Raw genomic sequence first — 21,434 nt, 5'->3', positions numbered from 1 at the left:
ACAGTGCACGTCATTATGTACTGCATTAAGAGTATAAAAACAAGCCCAAGTTTAGAATTTATAATGATAAACGGCCTTAGCCACAGTGCTTTGGAGGAAAATGTCAGTCAGGCGGACTCATCTTTATTTCTTTTAAACAGCAAACATTCAGTTAATATGGTGAAATGTGCTAATCACCCTTCTTGAACACCAACATTGAAGCATTGCTGTTTTAGTGTAGCTAATAGCGTTTTTTTATTCCTCCCTCCAAAGACTGATTCCATAGCTCTAAGAACTTTGTATTGTTTCTTACTCTCACAACTCATTTGGAACACAGCTGCATTTCTTTAGCATTTTTGGCTTGGAGCATTTATTTGCAATGCAGTGAAAGCCAGATGAAATGATTTGCGCATTCCTAAAAACATATTTAAAAAGAATCAGCAAACAGACAATCCTGAAGCTTCAGCTGTAGGCATTGTGATGCACAAGTTGGCCCATAACCCAGGGTTCCTGTGGGAGAAAGATTGGGGCGGGTGGATGTCAGAAGCACCTCTCAGTCAAAGTTAATAATTGCTGCCAGAGGATCGAGGCATTTGAGGTTAAACGAACAATTACTTATTTTATTGAAATGCAACAAGGAAGAATTCCATTTCGAACAAAGAGTCTGTTTGTTTAGCCTAGATCTTCCTACGATTGTGGGCTGTGGAGAAAGTCAAACTACTGTAGCAGGATCAGCACCCTGGAGAGCGCCACTGTGCTCAGCCTCATCTCAAACCTGACAATAATGTTAATGCCGTGCAGTAAGTTGGCAGATTGTGGGTCGGGTTGGGTTCAGGTTGTTGATTAACGTAGATTTTTCAGGTTATGGGGTTGCGGCTATTAAAAAACCCTGACCCCAGCATCGTTACTCCCTAGTGTTTTAGGTGTCAGTTTTCATTTTAAAGAACCGCTCACATTAGCGCCATACCGTCGCCCCTCAGCGCTGCCCTACATGGCCGCTATCAACACAGGGGCTCACTGTGGTAATGAAGTAGGGTCTCACTCTTCCATCTTCTGTCTGCTTTTGAAGAGAGCCGAACAGTAATTGGTGTACGACCTACAGCACCAGCAGCACTCATGTCCCCTGTCCTACGTGACATTCCCATCCAATTAAATCCACATCCACACACACAGATTCGCACAGCGAGGCACAAAAGGAGCACACACATGATGGCTCTCTTCCTAATAGTTTTTCAAGGTGCCTTTTTAAGTTCACACAAATGTTGCACAGCATATGTGTGGTTTATCTTCATACAGTGTTTATGAGAAGACTTACTTGGGCTGATTGTGTATTCACACACTTGGAGGACGTGGGCTTCTGTTCTGAATGAGTTCATTGACGGGGATTATGGGTAAATCTGTGTGGCCGGTGAATGGATTGCTCTCTGTCTCTCAAGGATTAGTTGAAGGTGACAGGTCTGTGTCCATCTGTGTTTGCATGTGCCATCGTAGCCTGGTGTGTATGTGTGTGTGAGTGTGTACATGTATGTCTGCGTTATTAGCCAGAAATGTGCTGTAATCCATCAAAGTTAATGAGATGTGCGTGCGTGCATGTGTGTGTGTGTGTGTGCGCGACTCTCCAACTGCGATGGCAGCAGAGCATGTTTTGTGTGAGGCTCTTTGGCTGACCTTGACGTCAGTCTGTTGGATGACTACGCTCCGAGGCCGTCCACACGGAGAGCAAGACTCCATCAGATTCCCGGATGTCTCGTACACAGCATGCCGGATGTGTGCATCATGAGAAAATGATGAATAAAACAGTTCCTCCCTCAATGGGAGGAAGGTCAAAGGTTAAAGCAAGACTATACAACATGGTGGTTAAGGGGGCCCACTGCTACGTCTGGCAGGTCACAGGATGATTTAAAGGGTAATATTCCAGGGATTTTACCTCTGAAAATCATTACACACAAAAGAGGAGAGTTTATGCTTCATCACTAAATTAAATCAGGTTGGATGTTTACACCTGACAAACAAAACTAAGGTTAGTCTGGTAATACTTGCTAGATTAGCTTAATGGCTTTTTATCCCTGTGCTACATGCAAAATGAGGAGGGGGGATACAGGACTGTGCTCCATCCGTCTGTCATGTTTTCTTGTCTGCAATAAAACTGAAAAAAATGTTTTACAAAGCTTTCTGCACAGAGCGTCCTAAAGTGGAGCCGTTTGCTATTCATCATTTGTCATTTTATAAATTGCATAGTGATAAATTAAAGTGAGGCGCTTTCTGATATATAATACATCTCTTATTTACTGGAGAGGAACTTTTTGATCTAACCACCACACTGTCTGCACCTCACCTAAATTTGATCTTTGCAGTTGGCTTACAATGTCACAGTGACTTCATGTTTCATTGCTTTTGATTAACACTTCTGCAGATATTTTACATTAAGTCTTTATTAGCTAAAACATTCATTCATTTTTAATGACTCTTCCCAATATATCAAGTCAGTTACTGTGAAACTTTGAAGGATAGGAACACTAATGTCTTTTCAAATGGATTGTGCATCCTTCAGAAAATAGTGTTGGTATGATTTCTTCTTCTTCTCTCATTTCAAGTTTTCTATTTGGAGGTTGATGCTAACAGAAGCTGAGCCCTCATCATTTACGTGTTAAAATGAAGAGCAGCTGCTGTCATGTCCTCTTTACAGTTTCCAAGATGAAGCTACAGACACAGTGACTCATATAGGATGCGCATAGCCAAACATTTACATTTCTGAGCAATGCTTAGCCCTTCCTATACACGCTAGGACTCGGTGGATTTCACTGTCAGACATTGATTCGCAACCTCACAGGGAGAATGCAGGTACAAGCAGCTGTCACATGCAGAGAAAATCAGCACGGGGATCAGAGGTGCATACAAACAAGTTCAAATTAGTCATCACAAAGACGCTGGTTTTGTTTTCATCTCTTACAATTTATGTAAAGCTGTTGTTCGTGAAATAAAATGTAGCAAAAAACAAATCCTGAATTTGTACAGAATTAGTACAGCATCAGAAATGTCAGATGTCATCAAATCAAGCATTCATATTATCACTTTAAACCTAAAACATACCTTTTTATTATTAATATTCAGTTCTTCTTTTTTTTTAAATTAAAATGTTAGTCCCCCAGGAGACTAACATAAATGTGGTTTCAGTTTTGTCCATGCACTCGCTAGAGATTGGCAGCAGTTGTGTGCTACTATATGCGTGCACTTTTCCCAACGCAAACTGTGACAAGAAGCGAGCCTAAGAGGAAGCGTGCCGATGGTGCTTTGGAGATATGTGCTTCATGTGAACCAGTGTTGGTGCCCAGCAGACAGGAGTGTGTTGGTGGATGTGTGGCCTCACAGTTTGTGTGATGTGCTCTGACACACAGATGGCAACTGACACAACAGAGATAGTCTGTCCTCTCCCACTCTCAGTTCTCCCCCTTCTCCCTCCTTGCCAAAATGGACGTTCTCTCTCCTGCTGGCTTCCGCACACTTTTTATTTATTGCCTGATTTGATAAACATTCAAACTATTGTATCAAATCATATCAACCCTTTCACTTTCCTGACTTTTTTCTTTTACATCCATTTCTTTCAGTCATTCTCATCCACGCCACATTTTTGTCATGCATTTTAGATTTTCTCACACCTTGCTGCTAATGTACATTCTTGGCAAATGTGAAACACGTTAATGTAAGCAAATTATGCCTGTATTTGTGTGCAAATTGACTAGAATGCCCTCCAGGCCGGAGCTGATTCACTCAGCCGCCCTGTTTTCCTCAAGCCAAATCACAACCTCTCAGTTCATTACTTCTGACAGGAAACAGAGGCCTATGAGGGTTTGATGCACTCGCGTATGCGCTCCCTCTCTTCTTGTGCCTGTTTCAAAGGCTGGGTGGAAATAAATCAAATTTCTTTCATACATGGAGTGGCATGCAAATAAATGGGTTTGCTGAGATCTCCTGATTTAATTGCATTTGGCCGTGCAGATTCGGTAGTTATTCGCAAATTAATAAAAGACAGTGAGTGGTTTTGTAGTTCCTGACTGAAAAACGAAATTTAATAAAATTGTTATGAATGTACAGCCTAAACACTACAATCAGATCTTTGACTGTGTTTCTTTTGAAACCATATTCCCCACTGACACACACAGCTGTACCGATCAGTCTCGAAATGTGCTCACGCTCCTCGAGGATTCATCAGCGCAACATGGATGCAGCACGGATGATAGAGAAAGATGGTGTTTATGCAAGAGTGACTGATAGCTGGCGCTTTTCAGGGATTCGTGTGAATTTCTAACTTAAGGACATTACTTTTTATTCAACCGAGTCTAGAGCATCAGCTCTTCTCTGCAGGCAAGTAATGTCTGCTCCTCTTGAAAGAAATAACTTCTGTTGCATTCTATTGTACACACACAGTTTTTAAAGGTTACAGCACTGTTTGTCTGGAGCCTTGTGGCGTAAACATAGTTGACAACCTTTGTGAGGGACTGTTTTGCTGCTAATTCATCATCTCATACTACTGGGTGTTTGGCTTCTAACAGCTGTTGAGGGAACACTGTAACTGCTGTTAAACAGTCAGCCTTTGTGTGCCACTCCAGTGTGATTGTAACGGCAGTATTTACCTCATCTTAATGGATTTTTTCCTATGAGATTCTGACCTTATTCACTTATGCTAAAGGTTGTATGACATGGGGAACTGAAGTGTCACCCTCTGAGGTATCTCCCTGTGAAAGTTTAGTTTGTACTCACCACTGTCACCACATGCTTGCTCGATGGATAAATTGTTGGATTCTGAGTTATTTCAAGCAAACAACTCACTGTTCACTGTTACAAAGCAAACACATGGATGTGACATGCTTCATGCTCCCCAAACATCAATGCACCCTTCCAGTTTGGCAGACGTTCTAAGGAGCAACTAATTCCCAATTCTGCCTATCAATACGGACTTCAGCCCATCACCATCCAGCATCAGCTTATGTAAGCTGTGATTGAGAAGTTCAGGAAGGTTTCTCATCGCTGCCCATATGTAAATATATCTGCAGTGCATGATGAAACCAGAGCCTTGAAATCAAAATCCAATTCATTCAGCTGCTGTTGTAATAAATATTATGACTTGGGAGTGTTCTGACTGAAATAAAGAGATTGGTCTATACCTGCTCGTTTGGTGATAACTTTTTGGAGTGATTTGGCGCTGTATAAATAAAATTTTACTTTAATTGTCTGTGTGGTGAGATTTAAGTGGCATCCATTTAAAAAAGTGGCTTGTGACTTTTGCCAACCACCTATCAGTCATTCTGTGCACTGCAATGAGGCACTGTCACCTTTTTTCACTGACAGAAAGTAAACAGAGACCTACACTAAATTGGTATGCAAGTCTGATGTAGTCGGGTAGATCTGTAATAGTTTTTAAAAGATACCAACATCCTGTCCGTTAATATGAGATTTTTGTGTAATGTGCATGTGTTTCACACCTGGTATGAAATGACTACACTTTCCCAAAAAAGTAAGTTGCAGACTGGCTTAATAAACCTGGATCTAATTTTGCCTGTGCATAATGCATAACAAGCAATGTAGCCGCAAGAGGGCACAAGCCAGTGTCTTATTGTGCATAACAAGCAAGGAGGAGGCGGGGGGGAGGAGGTGGCAAATCCATCTGCCATTATACAGATGCACATATGGCAGATGTGACTGAGCATTTAACATTATGATTATTATGAGCATTATGGTTTTTATGCAGACGGGTCAGTGGCGAACACAGACCAGGGAAACATTAGCTGCTTCTGTTTTACTAAAACCACAATGCGTGGGTTCCTGTTACACGTAGCTGACATTGAATCATAATTCTCCTTTGTTGACATGTCAGTCACAGCAGCATGCAAGCTGCTGTAAGCATTCTTGTTTCCTTTACCAGATTATGCTTATTTTTTATTTCTTCGTCTACTCTTCCTTCCTTCTCTCCTTGCCTCCTTCCTTGATCCCCCCCTTCCTTTGCTTCTTTACGTCGGTCCTTTTTCTTTCCTTCGGTGTAATTGGCTTTGTGTAAGTGCCGATCAGTCTTTGTGTATAAACACTTAAGAAAAGCGATTGAAGCAGTGCAAACTGATGATGGATAAACTCATACAGTCTCTTAGTGGCAATCAAAAAGCTGTCTGCTTCTTTCTATGTGATGGAGAGCTTCAGAGGCTAGAGAAAGGGTTGTTTTTTTTATGTAATGAGCACTATGTTGTTTTTCTCCATCTTTCTTCTTCCTCTATCTCCTCTGTCTTGGAGATATAATCGAACCATATACACCCACTCTTAAAATCTTCTTTGGTGTCAGTGCTAATGTCACGGCTCATATTGAATGCTTGATAGTGATTCACAAGTGTGATGAATTCAATCAGAGTTGTGACCACTGAGACTTTGAGATGTTGCGTTTCTCCTGACCTGCACGTGTCCCTCTTTGACACGAGTCGTGACCATTTGGACTCGCTGATAGCTGTGCCATTTTTACAATAATGGCACTTGAGACCTGGTTTTTGACCCACTTCTAACATTTGAGCTTTCATGTGTGCATACTGTTACGAGTGTTAAAAAACGTTTATTTGGGGGTTTTTTAGCTTATGGCATCGTCATTAACTGTTTTATTTACATGCTGACAGTCTTCGTGAAATGTTCTGCGTGATGGCAGACGTAGAAAAAATAACTGCTTTTAGGTTTACTTTGTGAATTCTTTATTTATTTACACATCAAAGTAGTTATTATTTTATCATATTAAGGAACAGCGATATTATGAATGTGCTATGGAGCGCAGGGGGTCACATTTTTCATTCCACAGTAAAAACTGGTTGGCAGTAAGCAATTTTTGGAAAGTAGAGTTAATTCAAAAGACAAGTATTTAGGACTGGAAAATCAGGAACAAAAGTCATAATAATAATAAAGAAAATATCAAAAACAAAGGCTTACTATGATTATTTGTGCAGATATAAAGTGCAGAACAAAATCACAGCATGATAATAGCTGGTGCAACACGTGTGACAACTTTTCAATGTAAATGTTGACCAAGGTAAAAGAAAAATAGCCTGGTTAGTGTTTACATGACCAGGTTTAGATGTACATGAAAGTATTGAAATGTGTTGTAGAGCTATGATTTTTCTTTCTATTCAATCCACAGTTTTTTGAGTTTCACTCTGATTTTAAGTGTGACACTGAGCAGCAGCTGCACTTCGATGTCTGTCCTTGGGGCGTCACAGTACACCTAGAGTGTCAGTAAAGAACAGACCGGTAATAATGTCATACACAGACTTCTGATTGGCTCCCATGGTTGTACCAGTTCAGATTATATCGCTGTCTGTTGGTGGGGGAAGTTCTGCACAGTGTTTCAACTGTGTTCATGCGATTTCATGTGAATAGAAATAGTTTTCTTACATGTTCTATAAAAAACTACACAGGCCAATCAAAACAGGCCAAACAAGAAAAAATTATCTAAAATTGTGGTTCCCAAACATTTTTAATGTCAAGGCGTACAGACCATCATTTTGTCAGATGGTTTGAATGTTTGACGATACAAAATGTATAAAGGCCCAACTATGTTACTTGTTCTGTTTTATAGCTGGACATACATGATTAAAGGATTTTAAAGTTGATAAAGACACAAAGAAACAGCATTAAAAAAAGATGTGAAAAATGTGGGTTCATCTCTCTATGTGTCACCTTTGGTCAGCTTTAAGTGAACAGTTATTTGGTTGAAAAAGACTCACAGCAAAGTAAAGCATCGTTTTAAAGTAATAAAACTCAAAAAACAGCAAGAGACTGCACTGCTGTTATTTCCATTCCAGTTTTCAGTTTTATAGTCTCATAATGATCAGCTGTTTGCTGCTGTCTTGTTGGCCTTTTGTCTAAGCGGTAATCAGCTTCACTCAGCAGTGTCTGATCCTTAAATTTATGAACATCCCCCGATGTGGTCTGAGGAGTAATTACATCTGTGACAGAATGAGACACGTGTTCGACTCTAATAGAAACTCTAACAGTTAGAGTCTCTATCCCAGCAGGTTCCGTTATTCAACCTGATGCTGGTGAGTGTCAATGTTTAAACAGTGCTAATTGGCACTCTTGAGTGTTTCTCAAGCCTGAGTGTCTTGTGTGTCACCAATTTCTCTGCTTGCCAGTCGAGTTGGACCCCTCCCATCTTCAGCTGTCGGCTGGGCCGCGATCACAAATATTCCTGGTCTCATCTCATTCAAAATCTAATAGCCTTTTTGCAGAAAGGTGGATGCGACTTACACTTATATTTAAATTCAGCTCCGCTTCACATGCCATAGAAGTCGCAGCTGTGAAGCATATGAATGTATACTTCTGGAAATATGTCTGTCTGTGATGGACAGACAGATGTTGGATGAGAGAATTAAAGGGAAGTAAAAGAAGCAGACACCTGTGTGCTCCCTAAAATTAGACAGTGAGGGCCATTGACCCCCGGTGAAGAAATATCACACCCATCATTGTCTGACTGCATGAGAGTCTACTCCTGCAAGCATCGAAAAATTCTTTGAGTGTTTGATGAGGAAGGTTTTTTGGCTACAGTCTTTCATATGAAGGTGGATCTTTTATGCCTAAAAGTAAAACTTGATCAAGAATTACTACTTTTTTCCGAATGGATGTGCATTTTATTCAAAGATCCGGGATGTGTTTGCAGCTCTTTGAAGAGGCCAACTCCAGCTGGAAGGCTGGCGGCGCCACTGCTTTGATCAGCGGTCCGTAGATACGGGATTACACTGCTAACAAACCATGCTAATGGAGCCGTGGGGCAAAAGCACACTCACAAACATGTCTAAAGACTCACATTTAACATAATTTGAAGAATTACACTTACATCCTTCCTGGATGTTTCCAATTTTAGCTTGTTTGGTTCTGTTGACTTTTACACTTGTTGTCTTTCCTGCTAAGAAAGGTCCAAAGCTCTGTGCTGACGCACAGCACAACTCCAGAGACTAATGGCTTGTAACTCCCAACATATGTTGCTTTGTGTAATTACTTTAATTGCTGTCATTGTACATAATTGTTGGTCTTTTTCATCTTCCCTGGTGGTTCAGGCATTCTGCTAATTATGTCTGTCAGCCCTGCAGCCAGAACGACCATTTCACAGTGAATTCAGAGCAAAGCAGGGGAAACTTTTAAAATCAGACTTTTCCTGTGTCCTAAGTGTGTGTGTGTGTGTGTGTGTGTGTGTGTGTGTGTGTGTGTGTGTGTGTGTGTGTGTGTGTGTGTGTGTGTGTGTGTGTGTGTGTGTGTGTGTGTGTGTGTGTGTGTGTGTGTGTGTGTGTGTGACCTGCATCTACTCTTTTATGTCTCATTATTTGCCTTTGATATTTAATTTTTACTCATCCATGCTTTATCCTTTTTCTGTCCAGATATGACACCATCACCAACCAGTGGGAGACGGTTTCTCCTCTTCCCAAGCCGGTCCATTCGGCTGCAGCCAACGTGTGCGGAGGGAAGGTGTATGTTTTTGGAGGTGTGAATGAGGCTGGGCGGTCAGCAGGGGTCCTCCAGTCCTACATACCGCAGAGTAACACCTGGAGCTTCATTGAATCACCCATGATAGGTAAGACGGGTGACAACAGAGTTCATCACAGATGCAGTTTCACTGCCTGCATTTTTTTCCACACATAGCCTTCAAAGCAGACAAGAGTTCCCTTCGGGGACATATTGACTTTGTTAGCATCAGTTTTTGTACCATGCAAGAGCAGAGGTTTCATTTTTGAAACTGTTTGTACCAGGTTGTGGTTTTATACTCCCAAATGTGTGGTTGCTCATTTCTCAATATGCCTTTGCTTTTGCCATTTTGATATGAACCGCCTCCTCACTAACAAAACTATTCAGAGAAATGAAATATGTGTGAGACTATAACTGGAAAAGGCTCATATTGCAACAAATACTGTAACCATTTATATATGTATGTAATTTTTTTTCATCTCTGGTCATTGATATCTTGCTGTCTCGCTAGAGAGAACCTCGATTTTGGTTGCCTGGTTGCCTAGCGACAGTGTTCTCACAACTCTACCCACTTGAGCACCTTCCATATTATGTGCTGCTGTTAGTCATTTAAAAAAAAAATCCTTGTAATAATACAGAATGAGGGTGAATCTTGTGTGGACGCTTTGTGTTTCCTTTGTACGACATAAACAGGGAATGCCCCTTTAGGTGTGTGCATCACATTTTGACAAAATAGTCTATTTTAGCCTCTATAGAGTTTTAATAAAGCTTCTTTGCTTGTGGGAGAACAAATCTAGATCAGGATGTCCCATAGTTCCTCTCAGGTAAGACATGAACAACTGGAACTTTAAAAATGCAAATGAAAGGAAGCCTTCTACAAATGGGATTTTATTCTTTAATGCCAGACATTATTATATTGTACATATTCACCGAGAAAAAATAGAAATTCAGTAATCAGTGTAAGACCTTTTCTAACATTATTATCATCACATTCAGTGTTTTCTATTAACCCTCACTCATTCCATCTCAGTGTTTTTCACTGTTGTGGAAGAGATACAGATAAAATTACAACTGATAGAGCGCATTCTTTGAATGTATCCCCGGCATCTGCAGCCCCACGGGGGCACAAGCCAGTGTCAACTGTAGACCGGTCCTAAGCCCGGATAAATGTAGATGATTGGAAGGAAGGGCACCCGCAGTAAAAAAACTTTGCCAAATAAATTTGAGCGTTCATCCAAAATGGAAAAAAGAGGACACACTGTGGTGATCCCTACAGGGACAAGCTGACAAGCTATTGGATGAACTCTATAGTTATTCATTGTACAGACCTGCAACCACATTCCAGTTAGAATCATTAGGGACTCGTGAAGGATGCAGCATCAAAAGAAACACTTAAACCAGCTGCCATAACTCCAGAGGTCGCAGGAAAATCACACAGTGTAAACTCTGCACGGTTCTAAATGACATCTGTGTTTTCAGTGCAAAGACCTTTTACAGTGGCAAGTTTCTTTGAGGAGAAAACTGTATATTCTTGGTACAAGGATGATTTCCTTTGATTTAATCATGACCTTCAAATGTTTGTGTCTGAGCAACACAAGCCAAGTCGATACAGAACTACATTATTTGCATTAAAGTAACAGTCGTGCCATTTTTTGGAAATATATCGATTCTTTTCAAGAACTGGATGAAAAAACCACCTTAACTTGTTGAACTTATTTTTTATTTTTTTTAACAGCAGTAAATCACATCCCAATTTATTTTCCCCCCAAAAAGCAGGTCTGGACCACTCTTTCACTTACTCAACAATCAGTGAACAAACTCGGTAGCAGCGACAGCAATCAACTGCTGTTCAACAGATGTAATCCTCAAGCCGATCCTGACTCAAATTGAATGGAACTGTGCTTCCACATTCAACATTTGAGTCATAGTGAGTATGCTATGGGGTACTCATAGCATTCTGCAGTAAGTATAAAAGTACATGTTTTGACAGACATTTTTAATGCTGGATTACCGCTTTTAAGAAGTACCTCATGGTGGATTCTCAGGGCAAAGATTTGTACAAATGCTGCATTTGTAAAAAGGGAATTACTATCTCAGATGGTGACATACTGTTGCTCCAGGCAACACTAGGAGCAGTGGACATCAGAGAGAAACAAAAAATGTATTTGAAACCAAAATATTTCCTGTGTCATTACAGAGCGAGCATGGTGACGGGTCCCCTAGTACCGCTACCTGGATACTTCCTCTTTGTATTAAGAGCCTTTTAGGATTATGTAACATCAAATGGTTTTTAAGGTCTGGCAAAGAAGCTGGAAGAGGTTTGACAAATACAAGCCAACACATATTGTACAGGGATGCAGACACACACAACCTCTCTTTATCTCACATAAACTATACAGTACATCACCAGGGGAACAGGTACATTGTGAATAAATGATGTCATGAACCACTAGGATCTAACTTGTGTGGATGCTATTTGTAATTTTTTGCATTTTTTTGTGTCTGTCTGTCTGTCTGTGTGTGAGAGTGTGTGTGATAGACAGGCACAGACAGACAGACCATCATCTGTCAGGGTGTAGATGAGCCTGCATCTGACAGCCAACGAGCCAAGAGATAATGGACGGGTTTAGTGTTCTCTGTGAAATTGGGCCGACGATGATTTTAGTGAGCCGGTGGGGAGCACTTCTAGATCAACCCTCTGCCTCCCTCTTTCACTCCTGCTCTCTCATCTCTGTGTTCATCTCTCCCCCCCCTCCCCCCTGCAGTCTCACTGCCTCCTCCCCTCTAGATGCCTCAGTCTTGCAGTCTCTCAGCACTATCTTATCGACTGACACAAATACAACTGTGTGCATTTTTGCAAGTGTGTGTGCGTGTGTGTGCATGCATGTGTGGGCTGTGTGTGTGTGTTTTCCCTCTGCATGGACCGTCTCCCGCATGAACTGCAAATGGGTTTCACAAACACTTATCAGAACTGACTTCCTATCTCTCGCAGAGTGAAAAATAATATTACTTGTGCCAAAAATATTCTCTTGTAGAAGTGTATTACGATGCATCTCAGCAGCCTTATCAGCTTTTTCCTTTGTTTTTCGTTTATCTGTCTCCTGAGTAGCATACGGACGAGATGTGGGGGTATGATTGAGCTCCTCACATGCAGTACATTATTTATGGAGCTTCATTCTTACTTAAATGGTCACTTCACCCAAATGTTCTGATCCAATGTTTGAGACATCTCTCTATGCCTCTGTCTCAGCACGGTGCAGGTGAAAGAAAGTTTAACTGTCTGGTGGGGAGTTTCAAGTTGTGTCTCTTCCCCCAAAAAATGTGTTCACACTTTGTAAGAGTGATAATAATGCTAATGACTCATATGATACCCCATTAGGCAAACTCACTACCTGTGTCTTCAACGACTGTAGTGAGGTATAATAGTGATTTTGAATCAACTTTAGTGAGGGTCTTTGTGTTAGTTTAAATATCTGTACTCCCCACCTTCTAGATTGAAGTGGAGCGATTCATTGATTGAATTGCTCCTCCCTCAGGATGAATGACTTTACAACTAACGCCAAACATGATCTTTAAATACCAAATTACTGATTTCATCTCAGTCTCAGTTACTGATTTCATCTCAGTCTGTGTTTAAATTTAGATGACTCAAACTACTACCACGACCCAAACTTTAATCTGTTTTATACAGACAAGTTAGGATGCCAACGTCAACACTTACGCATGTCTTTAAGTCAGAGTTTATCATTGCTCTGTGCTAATCTTCTTACAGCATTGATCGATGTGTTTATTTGTTCCTATATCGGAAGGATTACACCAGAACTGCTGGACAGATTATGATGGAGCTCAGTGACAGTGGTCATGTGACCACTAAGATCCCATTTCCTTACAGAGTGGATCCAGATAAAAAGGCAAATTCAGGAATTTGATTTGTTTTCAGTTCCTTTAACATCTTTAACATTGTGAGACTACTTTAGTAATTACTTTATTGTGTTGTGGGCTTCTTTTAAAATGCTCTTTGACAAGTTCTTCTCTTCTAACTAATTTCCAACAACGGATTTTAGATAAATAGCACAAACAAAACCTGTTTCCACCATGCTCAGTGGAACAGTGGGGGTACTGATTATGGAGGATGAATAAATAGATGCTGTTGACACCCACTTAAAGCTAGCAGAAATAAAAAAGCCAGAAATTATCTGCAGTGTCAGATACCCCCCAGAGGTGAGTGGGAAAAAAATGCTTTCTTATAATAAGGAAAGCGACCTTTTAAAAACACACTTACAGAGTCACTATTGCAAATATAATGACTTCCCCACAGACACCCCGCATGGAAACACACTTAAACAGGTCTCCAGCATCCACCCAGTGTGCATCCACTGCTGACAGACAAGCCTCCATCGACTGGTTGGCTCCAGGGGCTCAAGGGCAGGCTATGTTACGTCCAGACTGATCTATCGGGAAATTGACGGTAGAACTAAGGCTCATTCAGTGATGCATCAACCAAATGTCCACGGTGATGAAGAGCTCTAATCTGGACATGGAGAAGAAGGGGTTCCATGGGTGACATTTTTGCATACGCCAGGCATCAGAGGCTTCCAGCTACATGATCCTGATATTAAATAGTTCAACCTGTCTCTGCTGTTCAGGTCCGTCACTTAAAAGGCTGCCGTTTGTTCCCACCAACTCACGAAAGGGTGTCAGTGGAAGAATAAAGTTGTTGCTGCTCCAGTTACCTTGTTTCAATCTGATCTGAGCTCCCTGCAGCAAGAACCGATGATTCTTTGTCCTATTTCCACCTGCTTGCGTTCTCTAGTGAGACGCCGGAAATTAGAGAGGATACCCAGTATTTCATCCTATTTTTTTTTGTCTACAAGGGGAATGTTTTGATTATTCCGTGTTTGTTTTCTTCATCCTGCCGCTGACCACATGCTTCCTTGGTGATGCGATGCTGTGGCTTTGTGGTGATCACTTGTTATCAGACAGTAGTCTAATCTACGTAGATCTGTACAGTGCACAGTATTGGTATAATTGAGTGAGCTATAATGTGTGTGTGTGTGTTTGTGTTATCTCTATGGTAGTTTATAGAATCAGATATGTGCCGGGTTGGATGCAGGAGGATGTGAGGGAACAGCAATGTGTTTGTTTAAACAGCAGCCACCAATTTCATCATAGCCGTGTTTGTGTGCGTTTTCACTTGTTTACTGTCCTTGACCTCAGCCCGAGGGTCTCAGTCTCGGCGACTAAGCTGTTTTATCAGTGTGAGAGGCTGCGTCAGCCCGTGTTACCCCACAGGCGCAGTTGTACTTCTATCGCCGCTGCCGTGTTAAAAACTCTTGTTTCGCCGTCTTTCCCCCCTCTCCCCATCCCTTCATTCATTTTTGATGTAGAACGTGGTCAGTTGTGGATTCTTGGCTCCCTCTCTTTACCCCTAGAGCTGCAAAACCAGACAAAATCCATTGTTAGGCGTCAGGAATTGCGAGGTTTGTCTGGAATTTGAAAGTTTTTCGGCTGTCGCTGAGGATACTTGTGCATTCTTTACAACATCTCTATTGTTTAAGCAGAAAGGGCTTGTTTTCTTTGTCGGCCAGGGGATACAAGCAGAAGCAAAGTGCTGTAGAGTAGCACTTTGAGGCATGCTATACAAGGATACGATATATCTGCACGGTAGTCTTCCGAGCACTCAAACCCGCTGCTTGCTGTGGGGTCCATGAGAGGGAGGAAACGACGGTGCGAGTTTCTGTGGGGGAAAAAAATAGGTTTTTTTCTCTTTGAGAGCATCCTGTTATGATTACGCCTCAGGCACCTAGCAGGTAGGGGGAAAAAAGCCTTCTGTGTTTATGAGGGGTAACACAAATCATCATGTACACATGCTTAGTGTGTTGTGCTGGCACACGCATGCACAAACACACATGCGCGCACACAAGCGGGCGGTAACATGAATGAGATGAAGTTAACAAGATGAAAATGAACACGTCAAGCGGAATGTGAGAACAGCCGATCGCTGGCAAATTGTTTCTCAAGGGCAGAAAATGAAGCGGAAGCCTCAGACTGCTGCAGCAGAAGTTCAGACTTTGTGAAAGTAACTGCACATGATGTAATGTAAAGGTTAACGTTCAACACTCATTAATCAGAAGGATCACAATTCTTGTTTTATACTCTATAGTCTGCTTTGGTCTGTGCTGAATGCATTCATGTTCCCCAAGAGGATTAACCTCAGATAACCTTTGGTAAACCTCATTTATTCCTGTGCCAGGTTCACGATCACACATTTTTAATTTACTTAGTAGATAATTAGCAAATGTTATCATAACATAACAAGTTGATGTTGAACACGCGTAATTTCATCATGATATCATTGTCAGTGCCAACAGACAGGAAGGCAGGACTTGGCGTTAAAACATTGCCATGTCTGAGTGTAGCCTCATGGAGTTGCCGGTGTGGATGTAGATTCACGGACATATAAATGATACACACGCACAAAATGCTGCATGGCTATTTTCCCACGCATAAACTGATGTTGCCGTGCAAAATGTGTCGTCTCATACATTTAAACCAGACGCACACGGGGGGTTTAGAGGGTTATAGCTGCCGGTAATGTGACAAGGGGAAGATTAAAGATGAGGTGAGAGAACTGGCACGAGAGGGAAATTTTGTTGTTTTTCATATTGTTAACTAGTTTCACAACCACATATACCATTCTATAAAATGTCATTCAAATCGACCGACATTGACTGAAGTGCGGTGGATCTATCATTCTTATTACCCATGAGGTTGCTGTTAATAGAATGTTATGATTACTTCTTTTCTTTGGCAGTTCTAGTTAGCATATTGATGTGCTAACAATGTTTGAAGGCCTGTCTGTATCCTTTTGTGGGAAACTGTGGGCATGGATAGGTTTTGTGCATCTATGAAATCATACATGAATGCAGCTTTATAAATCACACGATCATTGCATGCGTGCATATGTCTGCTTCTATTTCTGACACACAGGTTCAACCATAAATCTGCACTGTTTTATGAATCTGACCCCGAGTGTTGCTGTTACCCAACATTATGAGATGAAGTGCGGTAGCTCATTCACTGTCACACCAGAAACACCTCTCGCCTCCAGAGGTGACCTGTTAATTAAACATGTAGGACTCCTCTGAGCAGCTGAGGAAAGGGGGGGGGGGGGGCGACTCGATCACACTAGTGGAGCTTTTTGGGCTTCCAGCGCCGTCATTAAGGCGTCAGACATTCTTCCTCCCGTTGCCTGTCTCCGATGAGGGATGTCTGTCCATTGTGGCAGAAAACAGCGAGGACCGCAGCTCACGGCCAAGTGTCTGTGCATTATTCATGCTGCTTGTAAATTGGCCAGCTGCAGTGTGCTCAAGAGGAATTGCTCTAGGTTTGAAATACACTTCTTCTTCCCACACAGCAGGGCTGGTGCTCACAAGCTGCAGGTTTCCAATGGCATCATTCCACACAAACCACTGTTTCATTTTGTTTCCTATCATCTATAATTTTACAGTAGCCCTGTTCCAACGCCTCTGTTTTCTTCATGTGCTGTATACTGTATCAGATTGCATTATACAGTATGCAGCATTCAACCTGTGTGCTCATATTTTTCAATACATTTGCAGAGCGATCTTTTCTTGGGTTTTTTTTTTTTTTACAATGTGAATCTATGGATGCGCTGGGAGGCATAATGCAATTGTGAATTATTGGGACTTAGGTAACTCTTTTATATTGCTGCCAAGCCTAAACATATTTGTGAACAGAACACAATAAAGCCACAAGGATTTATGAACTCTTTTTTTTCCACTGTTTTGCCATCCATTTTTTTTTTTGTCCAAAAGCAATCTTGGAAAATGGCACATCTGTAGTGATAAGGAGAATGTTGATGATGATTTTTTTCTTTTTCTTTTTCTTTTTTTTTGCTGCAGATCTTGTGAAATAAATGAAAAAACAAATAAAATGATGCCATTTTACTGGATGGAAATTTGCTCTGTATTTGCTTAAACAATTCTCTTCCTTTCTCTTTTCTGTCTCTCTATGTCTGTAGATAACAAATACGCCCCTGCAGTGAGCCTAAATGGTTTTATATTCATCCTGGGAGGAGCCTACGCTCGAGCCACCACGATCTACGATCCAGACAAAGGCAATATCAAGGCCGGTCCCAACATGAACCATTCTCGGCAGTTCTGCAGGTAAGAGATTATTAACACAGTAGCACCACGCAGTAGACACAGTCCTGAGTGTTAAGTTCAAAGTTTAGTGTGAAACATTTTTTCACAACATCAGAAAATAAGAGAAAGTCAAGCCTATTAGTAAGCTGTCAGTCTGGGTGTCATAAAAGGTAAACAGTTGCACAGAGAAAATGTAAAATGTATTCAGGCCGGTTAATTAAACGTTGAACAAAGCCGGTTGCAGGCTGACAACACTTCCAGCACAAAGCGCCAAGGCTGTGAAACGTAGCACCATGTCGGGAAAAAATTGCTTCCCAATTCATGGACTTGATTTTTAAAGCACCTTGATGAGTAACGCTGCTGTCTGTCATGCTGGGAGAAACAAAGGAAATCTGAAAAACAGAGACGGCTTTTGTTTACTTGCACACAGCCGGTCGACTGCAATTCTAAAAAAGAAAAAGAAGCGGTGGTTCAAACCTGCAACTTTTAATGTGGAGGCATAATGGCTGATATAAAGGGAGATGGATGAACATCAACAGTGGGATCACATTCTAATATCCCATTCAGCTCACCGAGGTTTGCACTTTTCTGGGTAATGAACTCACTGTTATTGTATTTATTTATTTATTTATTTTTAGGCCTGAGCCCTTTTTCTTGCAAAAGCTGAGAAAGAAAAGCAGCGTGCACGAAATCCATTTGGGAGGCAATTACAAACAGTGATCTTATGTGCAGAATGTATAACATAAATCATGTTGTCAGAGTTATTGATAAGCTGCAGAAGCACACGCCAGGCAGCTGTTCTGCTACATTTAACTAAGTCTGACACACAAGAGAGGAGGAAGGAGTGAAAGCAACAAAATTGCACAGCAGCCAGAGGAAGCGCTCAGAAAACAGCGGCATCCGTGGTGCGCGCTCCTGCACACAAGATCGAGTCCAGCAGGTCATCGTGTAGGAGAGCAGATATCCTCCCCTTCAGCGGGTCTGCGCCTCCCCTCTGTTTATGAGGAGGAGCAGCTCCAGGCTTTTGCCCGGCGCTCTCTTTCCATTTTGGATCAGCTGTGCAGCTCTCTCTGAGTAGATTTGGGCTTTATATAATAATCTTTTTTTGAATTTGTGCAATAGGCTTGCACGTTGCTTGTTCTGTGTGCGCGCGTGTGCGTTTTAGCGTGCACCTTATGTAAATGCAGATCGTTCCAAACCCCAATAGGAGCACAAAGCCTTAATCAGCTTACAGCCCAAGTTTAATCCTCTCTGCACACAAACTCCTGTTTCTGTTTCTCATATCAAATGAGCACATTTGTACTGATCTTTGCTATTAGTTTTCTCCCTCGCCCTCCAGAAGGAAAGTAATCTGTATTTTTCTTCCTATCTTACAAAGTAGCTTTCTTTGGGCATGTCAAGAGCATGTGTGAAGGATGTGAAACATCTCAGGCATGGCCCCCAGCGTGACAATCAGTATGTTTATGAAGATGTTGTCTCCTGTTTGGCTTTGTTGTCTCATCATGATTAACAATAATAACAAAATTCCTTCTGCTGTGAGTCATTGCTAATATCAAAGCCACATTAGCTCTCATTTGCTTGCACCCATATATCTTTCTGACACAGATTATTTCTCACTATTACATCACTATTGTTAGTAATAGTCCTTGTTTTTAATTTGAAGCAGCAGCAGGAGGAAATATTGGATTTGCTCGTGCTGAAACACTTCTGATGTAGCTGTAGAGGGAATAGGTCATTTCAACCTCGAGCAGGAATGTTGAACTCGGGAATGGCCACTTAAGTCTTTTGCTTTCACAATGTTTTTTACAGGAGTTATGATAAAAGCCCTATCATCCCACAGCCAGCATTTAAATACACCCTCCATTAAAGCACCGGCATGTTGTTTGTCGTGTGATAATGCTGCACCGCGAGATTTCACACATACCGGTACTTGTGCAATGATCACGTTCGTCAATCAGCATTCCTGTTATTCCAGATAGATCCGCATCACATCAAATTGGGGGGAAAAAATTGTTGTTTAGGCTGAATTGAGTGCCAGTGAGTGTATGTATGGTTAGCAACACAATCTAGATATGTACAAAGGCATAAATTCTAATAAATAAATAAATAAAACACACACACACACACACACACTAAACCACTTTACCGTGTATAAAGCTAAAGCTTGCAGCAAGGTTTAGCAATATATTAAATTTCTTTTTTCTAGGTTGTGTGTTTGTTTTTATCTTTGCTGCAATTGATAATTTGAAATTTTAATTGTCATTGAATGAGAGATGCTGGTAGATTTCAATCGCCTTTAATATGGGCTGGCCGTTTTTGTGCTAAGCTAACTAGCCATACAGAACCTGAAAGTGACATTTCCCACTGACCTCTTTAAGTCTGATCACAGATGAAACCATAACTGTGTGTGTCTCTACAGTGCTGTGATCCTGGATGGAAAGATCTATGCCACAGGAGGCATTGTGAGCAGTGAAGGTCCAGCCCTCGGCAACATGGAAACCTTTGACCCTTGCACCAACACTTGGACCCTCCTACAGTCAATGCCCTGTCCGCTTTTCAGACATGGCTGCGTGGTGATCAAAAAGTATATTCAGAGTGGCTGAAGGCAGCTGATCACGACGGGTTGAGGCCAAACACCAGCTGAGCTCCAGGTGTGGGACAAAGACCAATGGCAGCTTAGGCCCAGACCGGTCGGTCACCTCTGGACTAGAAGCCACCGTTAATTCATCCAGTTACCACACCCTAAAAAAAGCCCTGTGCAGAATGTACTCATTTTCAACTACTCAGCCATGTCAGGTGGCAATGCCTAACCTTCAGTACTGTATGTGTCATGGTAGTAGTTCATCCTGTCATCCAACAGGCACAGGGACTCTCTTAGTAACTTACAAAATCCTTGGTTATCCATAAAGTCTTCACTGTTTCAGTTCTATGTTCTCTAGATCTATGTAATGTCAGCTCTTTCCTGTTTCTGTACTGTTTCAGTGAAAGCCATCACAGGTCTAGATTTTTGAAACTATGTTGGACAGGTATGTTTTGTACTCATTTATTGGAGAGCAGTTTGTTTTTTGGTGTGAGATCATATTTTAGGATAGGAGGAAAGGTGAAATAGATGAATCTACCAACTATTTTCTTCTTTCATTAGATTCACCATATTTCTGCTCTCGCCACTGAATCAGGAAGTGAAATTTTTAATGTGTCAATTTAAGAAGCAGATTTTAAACTCTGTGTAACCCGGTTCCTTAATGACTTTCTAAACTTAGGAAAAACCATAAAATCTGGGTCAGGAAGGGTTTGAAGCAAGAGCGTGCATTTCTGTTCTTGCGATTCCAGCCTGATTGAGATATCATCTGGAGGTTGTGCATCTTGTTTTTTCCTCCTTTGATTCATAATCTTCGGGACAAAGAGAGAATGGAGAGTGAGGGGGAATTCCTCCACTGGCTGGCGTCTGCTCAGATTTTCAAGTTGGGACAGTTCCTCTGGAAAAAAGCACAATTACCACCTGTGACTGTTATCTGTCAAGCCATGTTTTGTCTTTCATCAGTCTACACCTTCATTTTGTTTAATACAAATGTGTTCCATTGCGACCCACAAAACCACATTTGGTGGGTTGGTATTCTGTAAATACAGGAAGGAAATATGTATATTTTAAACTCTGAAGGCAATTCTGTATAAATGTTTTTAGAAAAAAAAAAGAACTGATAGCTTGGATTCAAAATGGTATGTCTGTAAATCTGTACCCGAAAAAGGAGAAATTAACAGTTATTATTGAAACCTAATACATATGACAGAAAATGAACAGTGTAGTGT

General features: G+C 41.3%; 1 protein-coding gene across 3 annotated transcripts in view; it reads left to right on the top strand.

Moving 5' to 3' along the window:
* The window catches only part of LOC137613114 (kelch-like protein 29), a 196,872-nt gene extending 175,449 nt beyond the window's left edge, over positions 1-21,423 (top strand). For all 3 annotated transcript variants that reach the window (XM_068341998.1, XM_068341996.1, XM_068341997.1), the window contains 3 exons: positions 9,375-9,568; positions 17,504-17,648; positions 20,047-21,423. In XM_068341998.1, the coding sequence (XP_068198099.1) occupies positions 9,375-9,568; positions 17,504-17,648; positions 20,047-20,230 (523 nt within the window). In that variant the 3' untranslated portion in view covers positions 20,231-21,423. The remainder of the gene's footprint in view (positions 1-9,374; positions 9,569-17,503; positions 17,649-20,046) is intronic.
* Positions 21,424-21,434: the final 11 nt, after the last annotated feature.

The sequence above is a fragment of the Antennarius striatus genome, chromosome 19, assembly GCF_040054535.1.
Source record: "Antennarius striatus isolate MH-2024 chromosome 19, ASM4005453v1, whole genome shotgun sequence".
NCBI lineage: Eukaryota > Metazoa > Chordata > Actinopteri > Lophiiformes > Antennariidae > Antennarius > Antennarius striatus.
Note: the sequence above shows the minus strand (reverse complement) of the source record. Positions and strands in the feature narration are given on the sequence as shown.